This window comes from Eumetopias jubatus, unplaced genomic scaffold (assembly GCF_037043125.1).
Source record: "Eumetopias jubatus isolate StellerSeaLion01/CBP00866 unplaced genomic scaffold, mEumJub1_p1.0 scaffold_11, whole genome shotgun sequence".
Lineage (NCBI taxonomy): Eukaryota > Metazoa > Chordata > Mammalia > Carnivora > Otariidae > Eumetopias > Eumetopias jubatus.
This window is the reverse complement of record NW_028274817.1, coordinates 83,326,169-83,344,277: the sequence shown is the minus strand read 5'-3', so window position 1 is coordinate 83,344,277 and position 18,109 is coordinate 83,326,169. Positions and strand designations below refer to the sequence as shown.

Genomic DNA, 18,109 nt, shown 5'->3' with positions numbered 1-18,109 from the left:
TGTGCAAAAGCAACTTATAGTCAATAATGTTAACCCCAGGTGTATTCTATTCATCCATTAAATTAATTAAGATGCAAATGATGCCTGGAGGAAAACTACTCTCCTCATAAGCATTTATATAACTACTTCAAGTTCAAATTTGCTAAATTCCTAGAGTTTGTACCTTGGAAGCTAAACACTTTGTTTTTTGTATTTCTATGCAGTGACTTCTGGTGTTGGCAAAACGTTGCTCAATAGTCTGTGGAAATGTGTTTATATTATTAAGTGAGTACAATAATGATTTGTCCTTCCCATTTTTGAAATGGCTAATTTGATTTTTTTTTTAAGATTTTATTTATTTGTCAGAAAGAGAGAGCACGCACAAGCAGGGGGAGTGGCAGGCAGAGGGAGAAGCTGACTCCTCGCTGAGCAAGGAGCCCAATGCGGGACCCGGGTAGGTACCCGGGCGCCCCCCCTTTTTTTTAAAGATTTTATTTATTTATTTGTCAGAAAGAGAGCGCACATACCAGCAGGGGGAGTGGCAGGCTGAAATAGCTAATTTGATTTTTATAAAGATTTTATTTATTTGAGAGAGAGAGGGCCCGAGCAGGTGGACAGAGAGGTCAGAAATATCTGGGTACATGATCATAATCCTAATCAGAATAAGAACCATCTTGGGTGCCTGGGTGGCTCAGTTGGTTAAGCATCTGCCTTCAGCCCAGGTCATGAGCCCAGGGTCCTGGAATCGAGTCCCGACTTGGGGCTTCCTGCTCAGTGGGGAGTCTGCTTCTCCCTCTACTCCTCCCCCACCCCCCGCTTGTGATCTCTCTCTCTCTCTCATGCTCTCTCTCAAATAAATAAAATCTTAAAAAAGAACCATCTTTATCACTCACTGTGTGCCATACACTATTAGAAGCACTTAACACACACCACCCATTTTAATCCTTACAGTAATCTAGGAGGCATGTATTTTTATTATTCCTTATTGACAAATGAGGAAATTTAGGATCCCAAGTTGACTGACTTGTCCAGAAACACACAATGAGTCAATAGGAAAACCAGAATTCAAACCGAAGAGCTCTGACTCCAGAGCCAACCCCTACTAGTGATGAGATCTCGAGTCACAAAATTGCTCTGCGCATCAATTTCCATATCTGTAAAGTGGGAATAAATGTAGGTTCTATGACACCAGGAGGTTGTGAGAATTGCTGCAGTAAAATTGTCTATTTCTTGTTCCAGTCTTTTGTCATCTGTAGAATTATTCAAGAATAAGTGTGTTGGATGAGGTAATCAAGAGACCACTGGCTGACACATGAGGTGGTCCCGGGAAATCAGAGGCTCCTCACCCCCTCCCCTGTCCTTAGAATGTATGTTTTGCCAACTATTCCTACAACTGGAGCCATTTTCAAGAATGCAGCCTTGGAGAGCAACGTGCTGTTGAGACGATCGGTCAGTATACATGACTGAACCCAGTTCAGGCCTCTATAGAAACTTTTAAGATTCCTGCGGGCAGGTGAGGAGATTTACTCATCTTGCAGCTGTCCAAGACAAGCCTCATATGTAAGTTCCCTTGCTTATTAAGACTGCCACCTACCAATCTGGAGAGGTCTTCCTCTCTATCCTTACCTTCTATGTACAAGGGCCAGTTTTGTGAATCAACAAAGTAATATGACAAAGTAAAAGCTTTTGAAATGTGTTCCCAAAAATATTTCCTTTAAAGATTTTTAGTGGCATGCCCAATAGGGTTTTGTTCTGATTCCTAAATGTAGTTCTGTTTTCCTTTTATTCCAGTTTAGTACAGATGATGGTTCCCATTATGTTCCTTTGAGAGCTATGAAAAGGTTGACTATACACATTGTGATCAGCAGACACTGGGGCAACACCTAAGGAGGAGGTGGCATATTTTTCAAGGAGTAAGGACACTTGGTGGTAGAGGTTCTGGGAAGAGGTGGCAGCAGTGGCTATATAGTTTTTCAATCTCTCCAAACACAGAAAAACAGAGCAACCAGAGAGCAAAAGCAAAATGTGTAGGTAAGATTTTCAGCAAATCTAGGTTACTAGGGATGCCTGGGTGGCTCAGTGGGTTAAGCTCCTGCATTCGGCTCAGGTCATGATCCCAGGGTTGTGGGATCGAGTCCCACATCAGGCTCCTTGCTCAGCGCAGAGCCTGCTTCTCCCTCTGCCTGCCACTCCCCCTGCTTGTGCTCTCGCTCTCTCTGACAAATAAATAAAATCTTTAAAAAAATCTAGGTTACAAGACATCCCTTAAAACCCCAAAATTCAAGTAGATGAGGACAAGTCACCAACATTCCTATTACCTAATGGTACCAGTGTCTGTGCAGGAAGAGAAAGAAGTGATGGAATAGCATCTGAGTAACTGGATAATAGAACCACAAACTAACCAACTCACCAGAAAGAGCAGCAGAGACTCACAGGGTTTTTGCCCTTTTCATATCACGTGAGTGCAAGGGGCCCAGCTCAAGATGCACTAAAGGTGGGGTGCCTGGGTGGCTCAATTAGTAAAGCATCTGTCTTTGGTCAGGTCATGATCCCTTGTCAGCGTCCCTGCCCAGCGGGGAGCCTGCTTCTCCCTCTCTTCCCTGCTTGTGCTCTATGTCTGCCTATCTCTCGCTCTCAAGTACATAAAATCTTCTAAAAAAAAAAAAAAGAGGCACTAAAGGTGCTAGAAGCATGTGAACTCTCAAAACTGACACCTCAGGACTCTCTTGACAGGAACCCACAATTATGAGAAATGGGAGATGGAATCACAATTCAATTGGAAATGAACAAGAGAGACTAAGGAAATGAGGTTTAAAATTGTTCTGTACACAGATGTCCACACTTGTGGCTATTTTGAGCACTTGAAATGTGGCTAGTCAGAACTGAGATATACTGGAAGTGTAAATTACATACCAGCTTTTGAAGATTTAGTAAGAAAATAAAATCTCAATAATTTTTATATTGATTACATGTTGAAATAATATTTTGGATAGATGGAATTAAGTAAATTATTGTCATATGTTTCTTCATATATTTTTTATTTCGCTAGTAGAAAATGGTAAATTACACGTATGGCTAGCATTCTATTTCTACCCGACAGAACTCCCTATTACTGAAGTTTGATATGCCTTTCACACATCTCAAATGGAAAAGTCAATTAGGTAGCTGGATACACATGACTAAAGTACAAGGGAATAGGTGGGAATATACAATATTTTGATTTACCAGCTTAAAACATTATTTAAAGACATGAGACTAGATGGGATCTCCTAGGAAGTAAATGTATATAGGAAAAAAAGGCAAGAAACTGAGGCCTTGGGATATTCTAATACTTAGAGGTGTGGAAAATGAGAAAAGTCTAGGAGAAAGTGGGGTAAACACAAAGAGAACAGTCTTTAAAGATGAAGGAAGAACATGTATCAAAGAAAAAGGAGTGATCAATAGTGTCAAATGGTGCAAAAGGTCAAGTAATAGGAAATCTAAGAATTATCCTTTACCAGGTCCCTGGGTGGCTCAGTTGGTTAAGCATTCGTCTTTGGTTCAGATCGTGATCTCAGGGTCCTGGGATCGATTCCCACACCGATCCCCGCACCAATCCCCGTGCCAATCCCCACCAACACGATGATCCCCGAGGCTTCTCCCTGTCCCTCTGATCTCCCCCACCCCCCGATACCCCCCATGTGCGCATGCGCTCTCTCCCGCAAATCAATAAAGTCTTTTAAAGAATTATCCTTTACATTCTGCAGTATGGAGGTCTACTGTGTGACGGCATTTGGTACTTCCATAAAGAGGGAGTTATTAGGAAGACCTCTAGACTCCAGGACACAAACTGAAGGTTTCAGAAGGGAGAGTGGTGGGGGGATGGGGTAACCGGGTGATGGGTATTAAGGAAGGCATGTGCTATGATGAGCACTGGGTGTTATACCAACTAATGAATTATTGAACACAACATCAAAAACTAATGATGTATTATATGTTGGCTAACTGAACTTAATAAAAAAAATAAAAATAAAGTTCATTTAAAATCCAAAATAAATAAATAAATAAGGACCAAAGGTTAAGAGAAGGAAGAAGAGTCCGTGGTCAATAGGGGCTATACAGATTTTGTATGGTGGGCTTGGGCTAAGGACATTGGATTAAGGTCCACTCCCAAGCATATCAAATGTCCAGATATCTACTAAAACACTAGCATGCAGTATGGTAGTGGCATCTCTGATTCAGCCCACTGAATGCTGGCTCACTGTAGGAAGGAATCAGACCTAGTACCTGAACTAATGCTACCTCCAATATCTGAGATAAATAGGGGATGTTTTCTGGTCAGAGCCACCACCAGGGACAAGGTATGGCTTCCTAGATATATATCCTTGGGTGTCTCTAATTCTCTGGGGCTGGTCTAGAGAGAATTATATATACAAGCCAGTCACTAACATTTGCAGTGGCTGAAGTACAAATTAAGACCTTTGACCCATGTCCTTAATCTCTTCCCATTGCCAGCTATTTCTTACGCCAAGAGGTGTCTTACACCCAAACCTGAGAACACCTCGGCCTATAACATCAAGCTTTGTACATCCTTTGCTTTTACGAAGTGGCCTCCTGGCAATATTTTGGGCCTAAGAGTCTGTATTCCACAGGCCCAGACCTCCCTTCCTTAGGAGGGACATTGAGAATAGGGCCTTACAGAATCTAGAAGCAGCCTTGGGGAATGAGGGAACCTAAAATATTTTCTACAGGGGCACCTGGGTGGCTCAGTCAGTTAAGCATCTGCCTTCATGATCCCAGGGTCCTGGTATAGAGCCCTGCATCAGGCTCCCTGCTCATCTGGGAACCTGCTTCTCCCCCTGCCCCTCACCCTGCTTGTGCTTTCTCTAATAAAATATTTAAAAAATATTTTCTACAAAAATTGCAGGGTGTTGGGACCTGGTGGGCACGTACCATTGTCCCTGTGGACTCCTAGCTCTGTAGTCTGAATATAGACTAGGCAGAAACTTCTAAAATGTTGGACCCAGGAGGAAGGCCCTTCCTGACCAAGTCTATGACAGAATTGGCCATATACCAGAAAATCAAAGAGATGAGAAATATGGCAAAGTAGGGAGAGGGAGATCCTTTTACTGGTTTGGTTTATTTTTTTCGTTCCATTCCTTTACTGTGTTCTCCCACTGTGTTTCCACAACTTCCTAAAAAACAGCTTAGTTTCATTATGGAAGTGTAAAGTGTAGCACATAAAAGATATCAATTATTCCCAAAAATGAATACTGTTCACAGAATGGTGGTGCACGTCCATCCAGTTCTCTCCAAATATGTCTGTACACACCCACACACTCATACCTGCTCACAAATTTAGTCACATTTTTTTAAATGAGATTATCCATTAACACATTTTTTTCAATAAATATCTGACCATTTTCATATCATTAACCTTGAATCATCCTCCCAGACCTTCCTTTCCCCCACACAGACCTCAGGAGTCCCCTTTCCCAACACACAAATTTTTTCCTCCTCTAGAAACTGAGACCTTTTCCCTTGGTACTCCTGACTCATGCTGTTCTCTTCCTTCCTGAGATTTCCTCCCAGCACTCCCTACTTCCATCTGGGAAGTATTCCCCCCAACACACACACACACACACACACACACACAGACACACACACACATAAGTATTCCCCCCAACACACACACACACACAGTGTCATGTCCTCTTTCCTGACCCTGAGTATCTCCTTCACCCCTCCTTGGGCTGAACCCTGCTCCCTTTTCTTGTCTAAATTTGCAAATCACCTATGGTAAGAGGGTATATACCATTATAAATGGGAATTTCCTGGACAAAATTCCATTTTAGATAGTAGAAATAAATGATTGAAGGAATAGTATTTTATTCCCTCTCTCTTCCAAAGAACTCAGCTAGCACACTAACAACTTTCTTTAATCCTCTAAAATCGGAGGTAGGATTAAGTTTTTTGGACAATAAAAAAACCACTACATCTTAGAAATGAAGTTAACATTTTTATTTTATTCATTCAAAAATTTCATTATACAAAGGTAACATGGAAAAGAGAAATCTCAACTCAGGGGCAAAGGCAGGCCCTTTTCAGGAAAACGTGGGCCTAGAATCAGGGGCCAATAGCAAATAAGTGCTAGGTGGTACAGTTATGGGAAACAGAGACTTTAAAACTGTCTTTCCAAACAACAGCATCAAAATTTCTCATTATGCTGGTTAATAGCTAGAACACTTGTAAACCTCACAGGTTAACTGCAGAGCAGGCACCCCCTTCAAGGTCAGTGGGTGCATGCTAATTCACACCCCCCCCCCCACTGAACTGAAGGGGGTACCTACTAATTCCTTTTGCAGTTGTCACACCACTGGAGGTGTAGGGGAGGAAGGCATGCTCCCTGTTTCATCCTCCTCTCCTGGAGAAACAGGGCTCAGGGCATCAAGCTCTGGCAGCAAGGCACGCCTCAGGCTTGCAGGACTAGGAGTGGAGATGGAGCCCAAGCCAGTAAACTTAGGGGAAGAGGTGCTATGGCGAGAAAAATTAGTGGAGGAGGAGCAGGAAGAAGAAGAGGAGGAGGAAGAGGAGGAGGAGGAGGAAGAGGAGGGGCTCTGGCCAGGAGACCCGGAGGAGGAGGTAGAAGAGGAAGAGGAGGAGCTCTCACCATACAGCACAGGGAAAGGAAGGAGCCTACCAGGAGGTGAGGGAGAGGAGGCACGCATACGGACTGCATGCCAACGAGGCTGGGCACCAAGGCTTGGGACCTCAGGATTAGGAGAGCTTGAGTTGCTCTGCCACACCAGCCTTCGTAAGGCTACCCCAGGGGAAGGAGGAGGACTTGGGCCAGTAGGCACAGGCAGAGAGGCGCGGCTTCTAGGGAATGACCTCTGGATGGTGCGGCCCCGGAAGACAAAACCTGGAGTCGGGCAGCCGTTGCGGAGGGCAGGGCCTACCGGGGTGGCTCGGCTTCGGAGGGCAGGGCCTGACCCGGATGCACGGTTGCGGAGAGCAGGGCCTGGTGGGCTGGCGTGATTACTGAGGGCAGAGCTTGGCCCAGATGCACGGCTACTGGAAGCACGGTTGCGGTGAGCTGGACCCGGTGCGGATGCACGGCTGCGGCGAGCTGGGCCCGGCGAGGAAGAACGGCGGCTGCGGAGAGCTGGGCCCGGCGCGGAAGCACGGCCGCGGCTGCGGCGAGCTGCGCCCGGGGAGGAAGAACGGCGGCGGCTGCGGAGAGCTGGGCCCGACGCGGAAGCACGGCCGCGGCTGCGGCGAGCCGGGCCCGGCGCGGGAGCACGGCCGCGGCTGCGGCGAGCCGGGCCCGGCGCGGGAGCACGGCCGCGGCTGCGGCGAGCCGGGCCCGGCGCGGGAGCACGGTCGCGGCTGCGGCGAGCTGCGCCCCGCGAGGAAGAATGGCGGCTGCGGAGAGCTGGGCCCGGCGCGGGAGCACGGCCGCCGCTGCGGCGAGCTGCGCCCGGCGAGGAAGAACGGCGGCGGTTGCGGAGAGCTGGGCCCGGCGCAGGAGCACGGCCGCGGCTGCGGCGAGCTGCGCCCGGCGAGGAAGAACGGCGGCGGCTGCGAAGAGCCGGGCCCGGAGCGGAAGCCCGGCCGCGGCTGCGGCTGCGGCTGCGGAGAGCTGGGCCCGACACAGGCACATGGCGGCGACGGAGAGCAGGGCCTGGCGCGGATTCACGGCGACGCTGGAGAGCAGGGCCTGGCGCAGGTGCACCACGGCGACGAGCAGGGCCTGGTGCAGATGCACGGCTGCAAAGAGCAGAGCCCAACCCGGAAGCATGGCCACGGAAGGCGGTGCCTGGCGGGGTGGCACGGCCATTAAGGGCAGGGCCTGGCCTGGCCACTTGACTGCGGAGGACTGGGCCTAGTGCCCGGGCCTGACTGCGGAGGACTGGGCCTGATGCCCGGGCCTGACTCCGGAGGACTGGGCCTGGCTGGGATGCGTGACCCGACGGAGAAGCCCGAGAACGGCGGCGGTTGCTGGGCTGAGACCCCGGAGAAGATGGCGGCAAGGGCACGGGGCACTGAGCTGTAGGAAGCGCAAGAAACGGATAGCGCCGCCCTGGAGGCTTCTGAGCCTGGGAAGCCTCCTCGCGGCCGGGCTGCTTCCTCCCACGGCCCTTCCCCGGTCTCGCGGTCAGGGTCGGAGGCCCGCTGGCCTGACCAACTCCCCTCATGGCTTGCACCATGGCGGCCACGCCGCCCGCGTGTGAGGCCTGGAGACCTAGGCCCGCCCCGGGCACCACCCATCTCAGCTCGGCGTGGGGACTGCAGCCGCCCTGGAGGTCAGCAAGCTCTCTCTCCGGCACACAGCCCATGGAGGGCAGCTCCGGGCCCTCGCCATTGATCAAAATGGCGCCGGCGGCAGCCAGGGCAAAGGCAGAGGAACCTGCCGTGCCACTGTGTGGGGCGCCACCACCCGAGGGAGAAAGGCCGCTCGAGACCGAGGGGACCAAGGCACTGGGATCGGGGTTGCCGTCCCCACGGGCGTCGCCGGGGGCAGGGGCAACCTCGTTCTTCGACCCTGTGGGCACCTCACCCTGCTCTTGCATCTGCGCCTTCTGGTCGGACGACGGAGTGGACATAACGCCAGATTCTCTCTCCGAGACGCGAGAGCGTGGCCGAAGACGCCGCCTGGGTAGAGCTCCGGGAGGAGTGAGGAGGATGGGCGTGTCCTGGTCAGATCATCACTTCTGATTGGTTGGCTTGTTGTCACGTGACTCTCGTCTTAAAGGGAGCGAGCCAACCTAGCTCTGGCGCCAAACCAGGCAGTGTGCTCCCCCCGGTCTACGCACTTCCAGGGAAGGGGCGGGGGCAGTGATGTGTGTGTGTGTGTGTGTGTGTGTGTGTGTGTGTGTGTGTGCGCGCGCGCGCGCGCGCGCTTCGAGGGAAGGGGCGGGGGCAGTGATACTGTCTGTATAAACAGTTTGAGTCACCCCAAATCAGGTTAGCTTGTCAGCACCACTCTGGTGGTGAAACTTTCAAGCAGTGGCTTGAAAGAAATACCACCCTGGCCAACAAGAGATACCCCTGGGGCGCCTGGGTGGCTCAGTCGTTAAGCGTCTGCTTTCGGCTCAGGTCGTGATCCCAGGGTCCTGGGATCGAGCCCCACAGCACGCCCCACATCACACCCCCTGCTCCGCAGGAGGCCTGCTTCTCCCTCTGCCACACCCCCCTGCTTGTGTTCCCTCTCTCGCTGTGTCTCTCTGTCAAATAAATAAATAAAATCTTAAAAAAAAAAAAAAGAGAGATACCCCTAAACTGGGCTTCCCTCCTGGAATCCCATCAGGACACTGGGCCCATGTCTGACTCCAGAAGCGACAGTCCCAGAACTCCTCCCTGCATCTGGATGACCCTACACTGGAGTCTTGAAAGCAGCCTGAAATCAAGAAAATGGATGGGGCCCTCGCTATCTTGACTCGGGATGTTCAGCACTACTGCCATGCATCAGAGGGGATTTTGAAGTAACATCCTTCCCCCTGCCTTATCTCCTGAGGCATGGGCTGGAGTTACCCGGAATTAGGATAACACTGTCCTTAAAAATACATCATCATTTGTATGGGCTGCATAGTAATCCACCGATGAATGTACATTAATTTATTTGACCCAGTCTCCATTCTTGGCTATAGTTCTCTATTATGCTGTGATGCACAGACATAAAGTTTAATATTTTGACACTAATTTAGTCATTATTACAAAAGTCATTATTACTGCATTCTCAGAACCCAAAACAGAAAAGCAAATAGAACCTAACCTAGGAAAACTAGAACCTAAATTCCCACATGCCCCTGGGGCAAATATTAGAAATGCTTAATTATTTTTTGTAGAATGGCCATTCTTAACTAATTCATAGTTCTTTTGTTTCATAAAATGGAATTATGCATACATACTATTTTGTAACCTGTTTTTGGGGTCTAGAAAACACACTTCCCATATCAAATATGTTTCCACAAGGCCAGTATAACTACAGAGTATTACTTTTATGGAGGAAGCTTACATTTTCAAACATTGCTGTATTGATCAACACATTTCCAACTTCTTACTCTTTATAAACACATCAATGTGAGACCCTTTTTGCTAAAAATTATTCATATCCTCACTGTGGATAAATTCCTAGAAAATTCTTGATACAGGCCATGCACATCTGTGATTCTTTGATAAAAATATTGGTAACTGGTTCTTCTGAAAGTTGCTGTTATAGCAATTTTGGCAGAATGGAATGGGATACTTAGTGGGGTGGATGAGTAAATGGACTGAAACACAATTCAAAAATAGAATGGAATGGTATTTGGAATGTTAAATAATATGGAATGGAAAATGGACTTGAAAGGGAATGCAGAATGGGATGAAGTGGAGATTGATTGCAGTGGAGGTGAAATCGGAAATTGAATGGGATGGAAATTGAATGAAATATAATGGGAAAAAGGAATGGAATGTACAATAGAAATAACTAATCGCATATGGAATAAAAGAAAAATACATTACATGATAAATGGAATGGAGTATCCTGTGAAATAAAATAGTAAATAGAAGGAAATTGAAGTTGAAATAGGAAAAACTAAAATGGAATAAAATATGCAATGGCCTGAAATAAATGGACTATGAAATACACACTACAAATTTTAAAATACCATTGAAAGACGGAATGAAATTTGAAATGAAGTACAGAATACAAGAATATGAAGGATGGAATGGGAATTGAACAAAAACAATGTGGAAAATGAAATAGTGATGAAGTACAGGATGGATTTAAATGAAGAATAAATGAATGTGTTCTGGTCATCTACCATTGTATAGTGTGGAGCAACATCCATTTAATTATGTTCATGGATTTTATAAAGCTGGAATTCAGAAGGGGTAGAGCAGGAATGGCTTGTTTTTGTTCTACAATGTCATTGTCTGAGGCCTCAGTTGGGAAGACTTGAATGTCTGAGATTATAAGGGAAGGACAGCAATCAGTGATGACTCCTAGATTTTGGCCACAGTATCTGGGCAGACATTGGTGCTACTTCCTAAAAAGGGAAGGCTTGCAGACTGGGGACACAGTGGGAACTGGTGATCCTGTTCTGACCAGGTTGGCCACTATACCCTCTGTACTTGTCCTAGTCATTAGGGTTTGAACCCCAACTTATCTCAAAGCCATTCTCTTGGGGCACCTGGGTGGCTCAGTTGTTAAGCATCTGCCTTTGGCTCAGGTCATGATCACAGGACCCTGGGATCGAGCCCCATATTGGGCTCCCTGCTCCACAGGAGCTTACTTCTCCCTCTCCTGCTGCTCTGCCTGCTTGTGCTCTCTCTCTCACTCTCTGTGTCAGATGAATAAATAAAATATTTTTTTAAAAAAACCCATTCTCTTAATTCTATAGGTCACCTTTCACCAGTTTCATGGATCCAGTTTCCTTTTGGGAGTCATTTCAATTTACTCTCTGAGTTATTTCCTTTCCTCCTTTCTGGAATCTCAGGGCCTTAGGCATGATCCTTAACTGTTTTTTTTTTCAAGTGTTTATCTATCTATCTATCTATCTATCTATCTATCTATCTATTTATTTATTTGAAAGAGAGAGAAAAAGAGCAGGAGAGGGAGAAGCAGACTCCCCACTGAGCAGGGATCTCGATGTGGGACTCAATCCCAGGACCCCAGGATCAGGACCTGAGCCAAAGGCAGACTCTTAATGACTGAGCCACCCAGGCATCCAGTCATGATCCTTAACTTAGTAATAACTAAAATGTTCCCATCTATCCTTGTTCTCTTTAAAGGAGATATATATATATATATATAGTATACATAAAAATATATATAAAGGAGTCATATATAACAGACATCTATAATGGATATGTATTATATATATAGCATTTAGATATATAATATATAAACTTTACATAACATACATCTACTGTATATCTCTATTATATATGATATATATATGATTAATGTGTATATAATGGACACATATATAATCTTCTCTAAAGAGCTCAAAGTTTATGCTAAGGAAGTTCCTAAGTTCCCTTCTTTAACCTCACTGGTGTGTCTTCAGTTCCTTCTCCTTTTTCTTTCACTGTGCTCCTGTTTAGAGATAGTGTATGTATATGTATGTGCTCATAGAAAAAATATCTGGAAGGATGAGTTTTATTCTCTCATACTTTATCTTCTGAATGTTTCCAATGAACATACGTAACTCTTATACTCGGAAAAGTGTACAGCTATTTGCACTTTTAAAACAGTTTTAATGTTGGGGCACCTGGGTGGCTCAGTCGTTAAGCGTCTGCCCTCGGCTCAGGTCATGATCCCAGGGTCCTGGGATCGAGCCCTGCATCGGGCTCCCTGCTCAGTGGGAAGCCTGCTTCTCCCTCTCCCAGTCTCCTGCTTGTGTTCCCTCACTCGCTGTGTCTCTCTCTGTCAAATAAATTAAAAAAATCTTTAAAAAAATAAAACAATTTTAATGCTTAATTAGGTTTTAAGCTATTATTTTTTTTAAAAAGGCTATCTTTTATACTACTGGATGGGGTTATAAATTCATAGCATTTTGCCTGATGGAAAGGTTGATGATACATATAAAAAGTCTTAGGGGTGCCTGGATGACTCAGTTGGTTAAGTGACTGAGTCTTGATTTCAGCTCAGTTCATGATCTCAGGGTTATGGGATCGAGCCCCACGTTGGGCTCCACACTCAGCAGAGTTTGCTTGAGATCCTCTCTCATCCCCTCTGGCCCACCCCCTCCCCTGCACTCACTCTCTCTCTCTCTCTCTCTCTCTAAAAAAAGAAAAAACAACAACATCCCCCAAAAAAACAAAAAAAAACTTAAAAAAAGAATTAAAAGTCTTAAACATGCCCATTTGATGCTGCAATTTCTCTTCTGCAGATTAATTCTAAAGAAATACTCATATACTCACAATGTTATATGCTCGAGATGATTATTATAGTGTAAATAATCTGAAACAATCTCACTTTCCAATAGGATATTGGATGTCCATAGAATAAACATGCAGCTTTTACAGGATGTTTTTCAAAAAAATTTTAATACCATGGGAAAATATCTATGATGTATAAAAAGGACATGATGTACTCTGCTGATCTATATTTACATCTGTGTATTTTTATATCTTTCTAGCTCTCTACATATATTAGAATTTCATTCACTATAGTGCAGTTGTTCTCAACCAGGGGCATTTTGCCCCTTGGGGGGAATTTTGAAAATGTCAAGGAGAGGGAGAGAGGGAGAGGTGCTACTGGCATCTAGTATGCAGAGGCCAGGGATACTCTCAATTACTTCAATGTATAGGAAAGCCTCTGACAACATGCAATTATCTGACACAAAATGCCAAAGCTGTCAAATTTGACAAAGTCTGCTGCAGGGCATTTAGATAACTCAGAAAAGTTCAAGAAATAATTTAAATCACAATCAATCCTTCCAGTGATTTATAACTATTCTTAAAAGTTTGATATATGTAGGTGCTAAATTTTCTATGATGATCTTGTGCTTTTTAAACAGCAAAAGGGATGCTTTTTGAAATTAATTCATTTAAAAAATTCAATATCTATAGATGTTTTTCACATGAAATATTCTAGTTATTGCTTAAGAAATTATATAACTTAAGAATTTTAATTTCAACCCATTTACATGGAGGAATATTCCACAAATAACAATTCATCATCCTCTATCACCTGATTCTCGACCCTCTAATCAAAGCATTAATTTCTAAGTATTTATATATTTGGTTAAAAAAGAAAAATTGTGAGCATCATAATCCTAATGTAATGTATCTAATATATAAAGGGCAATATGTTTGACTGACAAGGTCATGGTAATCTCATTACCATTCCAATGACTGGTTTGTGAATGGACATTTCCCAGTTGTAGTTTATAAGATATAAATGTAAAATGCCTTGGGGTCTTCGGGGGAAAGGTTTCTCAGCTCTTAAAAAAATAAAAGAGATAAATTGTTTACATATAATTTCTTAAAACAAATATAGGTATCATGTTAGAATAAGTGAATTTAGTTTGATATAAGATCAATATTACAAATTGAGTTGTATTTTGACATATGAGTATCAAAAATTAGGAAGAAAAAGTTTTAAATGCCTTTTACTATAGAATCAGAAAACATCAAATACTTAGGGACAAATCTAGTAAAAGAATCATAACCTTAACCAGAAATCTATACAACACCTCTGAGAGAAATTAAAGAAGACCTAGGTAAATCAGAGCTATATCATGCTTATGGATTAGAAGACAATATTATGAAAATTAAAGAGATTTCTTATCAAAATTATCTAAGGGTTCAACATAATCCCAGTTGAAATCCCAGCTGTTTTTTTGTAAATGGAAATTGGTAAACTGATTCCAAAATATATTTGGATATAAAAGATCTAAGAACAGCCAAAGCCATCAAGAGGAAGAAATCTGAAAGACTTTCACAGCCAGATTGCATGGCCAACTACAAAGGCATAATAATTAATGTGATTTGTGTACACAAATAGACAAATAGACTGGTGGAACAAAGAGCCCACAGACACATATATGGTCACATTATATATGGTCACGTGATTTACAACAAAGGTACCAATGCAGTGCTTGGGGGTAAGGATAGTCATTTAAGTAAGTGGAGCTGGACTAATTGGATATCCATCCCTATGAAAAAAATTAATTTGGCCCCTAACTTACATCATACACAAAAACTAATTCCAGAAGACTACACACACACACACACACACACACACACACAGAGTCTCCCCACACACATCCAACAAATACCTGATGTACAGAAGAAAATATCTTATGTAAAGAAGAAGAAAATATCTTATGTAAAGAAGAAAAAAAAATAAATGCAACTAAACATCAGCACAATATTTTAACAGGCACTGCACAAAATGGGACATCCAACTGACCAATAAACAAATAAAAGATTGCCCAAACTCAGTCATCAAGGATATGCAAATTGAAATTACGAAATATCTGTAAACATCTCCCAGAATACCCCAAATCTACTACCAATATCAAGAGTTGGAGAAAATAGAAACTGGAACTCTAACTGCTGATGGGAGTGTCAATTGGTACTACTGTGGGGAAAACTGCTTGGCAGTTTCAAAGCTGAGTTTATGCATTTTCTGGAACCCAGCAATTACATTTGTATTAGTTTTCTATTTCTGCATACTAAATTACCACAAAGGTAGTGGCTTAAAACAATGTCCGTTTTTAGCTCACAGCGCTGTAGTTTCAGAAGTTCATGCACGGTATGGCTGGGCTCTCTGCTCAGTGTCTCACAGGGTGAAATCAGCCTGAGAAATCAGGTGGCCAATGCTACAGACTGAATATTTGTGTCTCCCTAAAATCTGCAAGTTTAAACCCTAATCCCCATTGTGATGGTATTTGGAGATGAAGCCTTTGGAAGGCAAATGGGTTTGGATGAGGTCATGAAAGTGTGACCCCATGATGGGACTGGTGCCCTTATCAGGAGATGAAAAGAACAGAGCCTGTGAGGGTACAGCAAGAAGGTGGCCAGATGTGGGTCTTCCTCAGACATTAAATTGCTGGCTCCTTGATTTTGGACTCGCCAGCCTCTAGAACCATGAGAAATAAATGCTTCTTATTTAAGCCACCCAGTGTGTGGTATTTTGTTATAGCAGCCCAAGCTGATTTAAGACACCCAGGCTGTGTTTCTTTCTGTGGACTCTTTGGAAGAATACATTTCCTAGCTCATCCAAGGCATTGGCAGAATTTAGTTCCACTTTTATCTCCTAGAGATTTCTCACAGTTCCTTGCCACATCGATCCCTCCGAACACCCACACACAGATGAGTTTCTTTGGAAGTGCACACTCACACTCAACAGGGGGAGATTACACAAGGTGGAAGGTCATTAGGAAACATCTTAGAATTCTGCCTACCACAGTCTACCTCTGGCCCACAGGGATCCAGTCTGTCCCATATACAAAATTAATTCACCCCATTCCATAGTCTCCAAATTTCTCATAGTAGTATGGCATCAGCTCAATTCCAAATGCTCACTGAAATCTCATCAGCTCAGTCCAGAATCTCATCTCAGGCATCTAAATCAGGCATGGATGAGGTTTCTGGGTAAAATACACGCAGTACAACTCCCAGGGCACAATCCCTTTCCAACTGGCACCAGTGACATTAAAGTGACAAACTATCTTACCCCAATACACAATGCTGGGGCAGGCATAGGATAACACCTATAACATTCGGATTTAATATGGGGGGGGGGGGTGGGAGGGATGGGAATGGAAACAGGAGTTAGAGTCCCAGTGCAGTTTGGAAATTCAGCAGATTTCTACTAACAGTCTGTCTGAAGCAATCGGGGCTTTTTCTTTTCTTTTCTTTTCTTTTAGATTTTATTTATTTGAGAGGGGGAGAGAGAGAGAGAGAGAGCACTCACGTGCGTGCTCATGGGTGGGGGAAGGGCAGAGGGAGAGGGAAAAGCAGATTCCCTGCTGAGCAGGGAGCCCCCTGCGGGACTAAATGGGAGGACCCCAAGCTCATGACCTGAGGGAAGGCAGACTCTTAACGCACTGAGCCACCCAGGCGCCCAATCGGGGCTTTTTCTAAGGCCACTTAGGCTTTCTCTAGCATGCACCTCAAATTTCCTCCAGCCCTCGCCCACTACCCCAAAGCCACGCCTACATCTTTAGCTGTTTGCAGTGGCGGCACCCCACATTCAGGTACCAAAATCTGTATTAGCTTCCTATTGGTGTGGAATAAATGACCACACTCCTAACAGCCTAAAACAACCCCCATTTTATTAGCTCACAGTTGTGCAGGTCAGAAGTCTGTGCCCAGTGTGACTGGCTTCCCTGCTCCGGGTCTCACAGGGTGAGAGGGCAGTGGACTTGCTGCACCCCTTTCTGGAGGCTTTCGGGAATAGTCCCTTCCAAACACATCCGTGTTGTTGGCCGAATTCAGTTCCAGGCTGCTGGAGGACTGAGGCCCCTTTCTCTCGCTGGCTGTCAGCCAGGGACAGCACTCCTCTCCTAGAGGCTGCCTTCAGTTCCTCACCATGTGGCCCCCTGAACATGCTCTCTCGTGCCTCAAATCTCTCTTTCGGAAGGGGCCTAGGCCCTTGTAGGTGTTTCCCTGATTAGGTCTGGCCCACCCCGAACAATCTCCCTAGCTTAAGGTCAACTGATCTGTGGCCTTAATTACATCTGCAAAATCCTTTTTGCTATATAATTTCACATCATCATCAGAGTGCTATCTCCTCATGTCCACAGGTTCCATCCACACCCAATGGGAGGAGATTGTGCAAAGACAAGGGTCACTGGGCATCATCATGGAATTCTGGCTACCACACAATCCATGTACATAATCAAACAGAAGTGCAAACATGTTCTCCAAAACACATGAATAAAAACGGTCACAGCATCATTATTGATGATAATCAGGAACTGGAAACAATCCAAACATCTATCAATAGCTGAGTGAATACATACAGTGTGGTATACTCATAGTAGAGAATACCATACAGACATGAAACAGGCAAATATCCCTATATACAGCAAATGTATATAAACAGATCCCCAAATCAGAGTATTAAATGAAGGAAACCAATCATAAAAAGGTACACAATAATTCTGTTTGTATCAAGTTTAAAAAACAGGCAAAATGAATATATAGTGACATAGGTCAGAACCATGGTTAAGTCAGGTGTAATGACTAGATGGGGGCATAATATAGGTTTCTGGGGGTGCCAGTAATGTTCCATATCTTAATCTTGGTGATTCATGTTTTCACTTTGTTTTTTTATAATAATATTTTATTATTTTTTAATTTAAATTCTAGGGAGTTAACATAAAATGCAATCTTGGTTTCTGGAGAATTCAGTGGTTCATCACTTACATATAACAGCTAATGCTCATCATAACAAGTGCCCTCCTTAATACCCATCACCCATCTAGCCCATCCCCCCACCCACTACCCACTTCCCTCCATCAACCCTCAGTGTCTTCTCTATCATTAAGAGCTTCTTATGGTTTGTTTCCCTCTCTTTTTTTTCTTTTCCCTCTTCCCATATGTTCAACTGTATTCTTTCTTAAATTCCGCATATGAGTGAGATCATATGGTATTTGTCTTTCTCTGACTGACTCATTTCACCTAACATAATACATTCTAGCTC

General features: G+C 44.4%; 1 protein-coding gene across 1 annotated transcript; it reads right to left on the bottom strand.

Moving 5' to 3' along the window:
- Positions 1-5,964: 5,964 nt before the first annotated feature.
- Positions 5,965-17,011, bottom strand: EZHIP (EZH inhibitory protein). Its single transcript, XM_088028568.1, has 2 exons — positions 16,748-17,011; positions 5,965-8,654 (listed from the first exon to the last, which is right to left on the bottom strand). The coding sequence occupies exons 1-2, from the start codon at positions 17,009-17,011 to the stop codon at positions 6,327-6,329; spliced, it is 2,592 nt and encodes an 863-aa protein (XP_087884694.1). The 3' UTR covers positions 5,965-6,326.
- Positions 17,012-18,109: the final 1,098 nt, after the last annotated feature.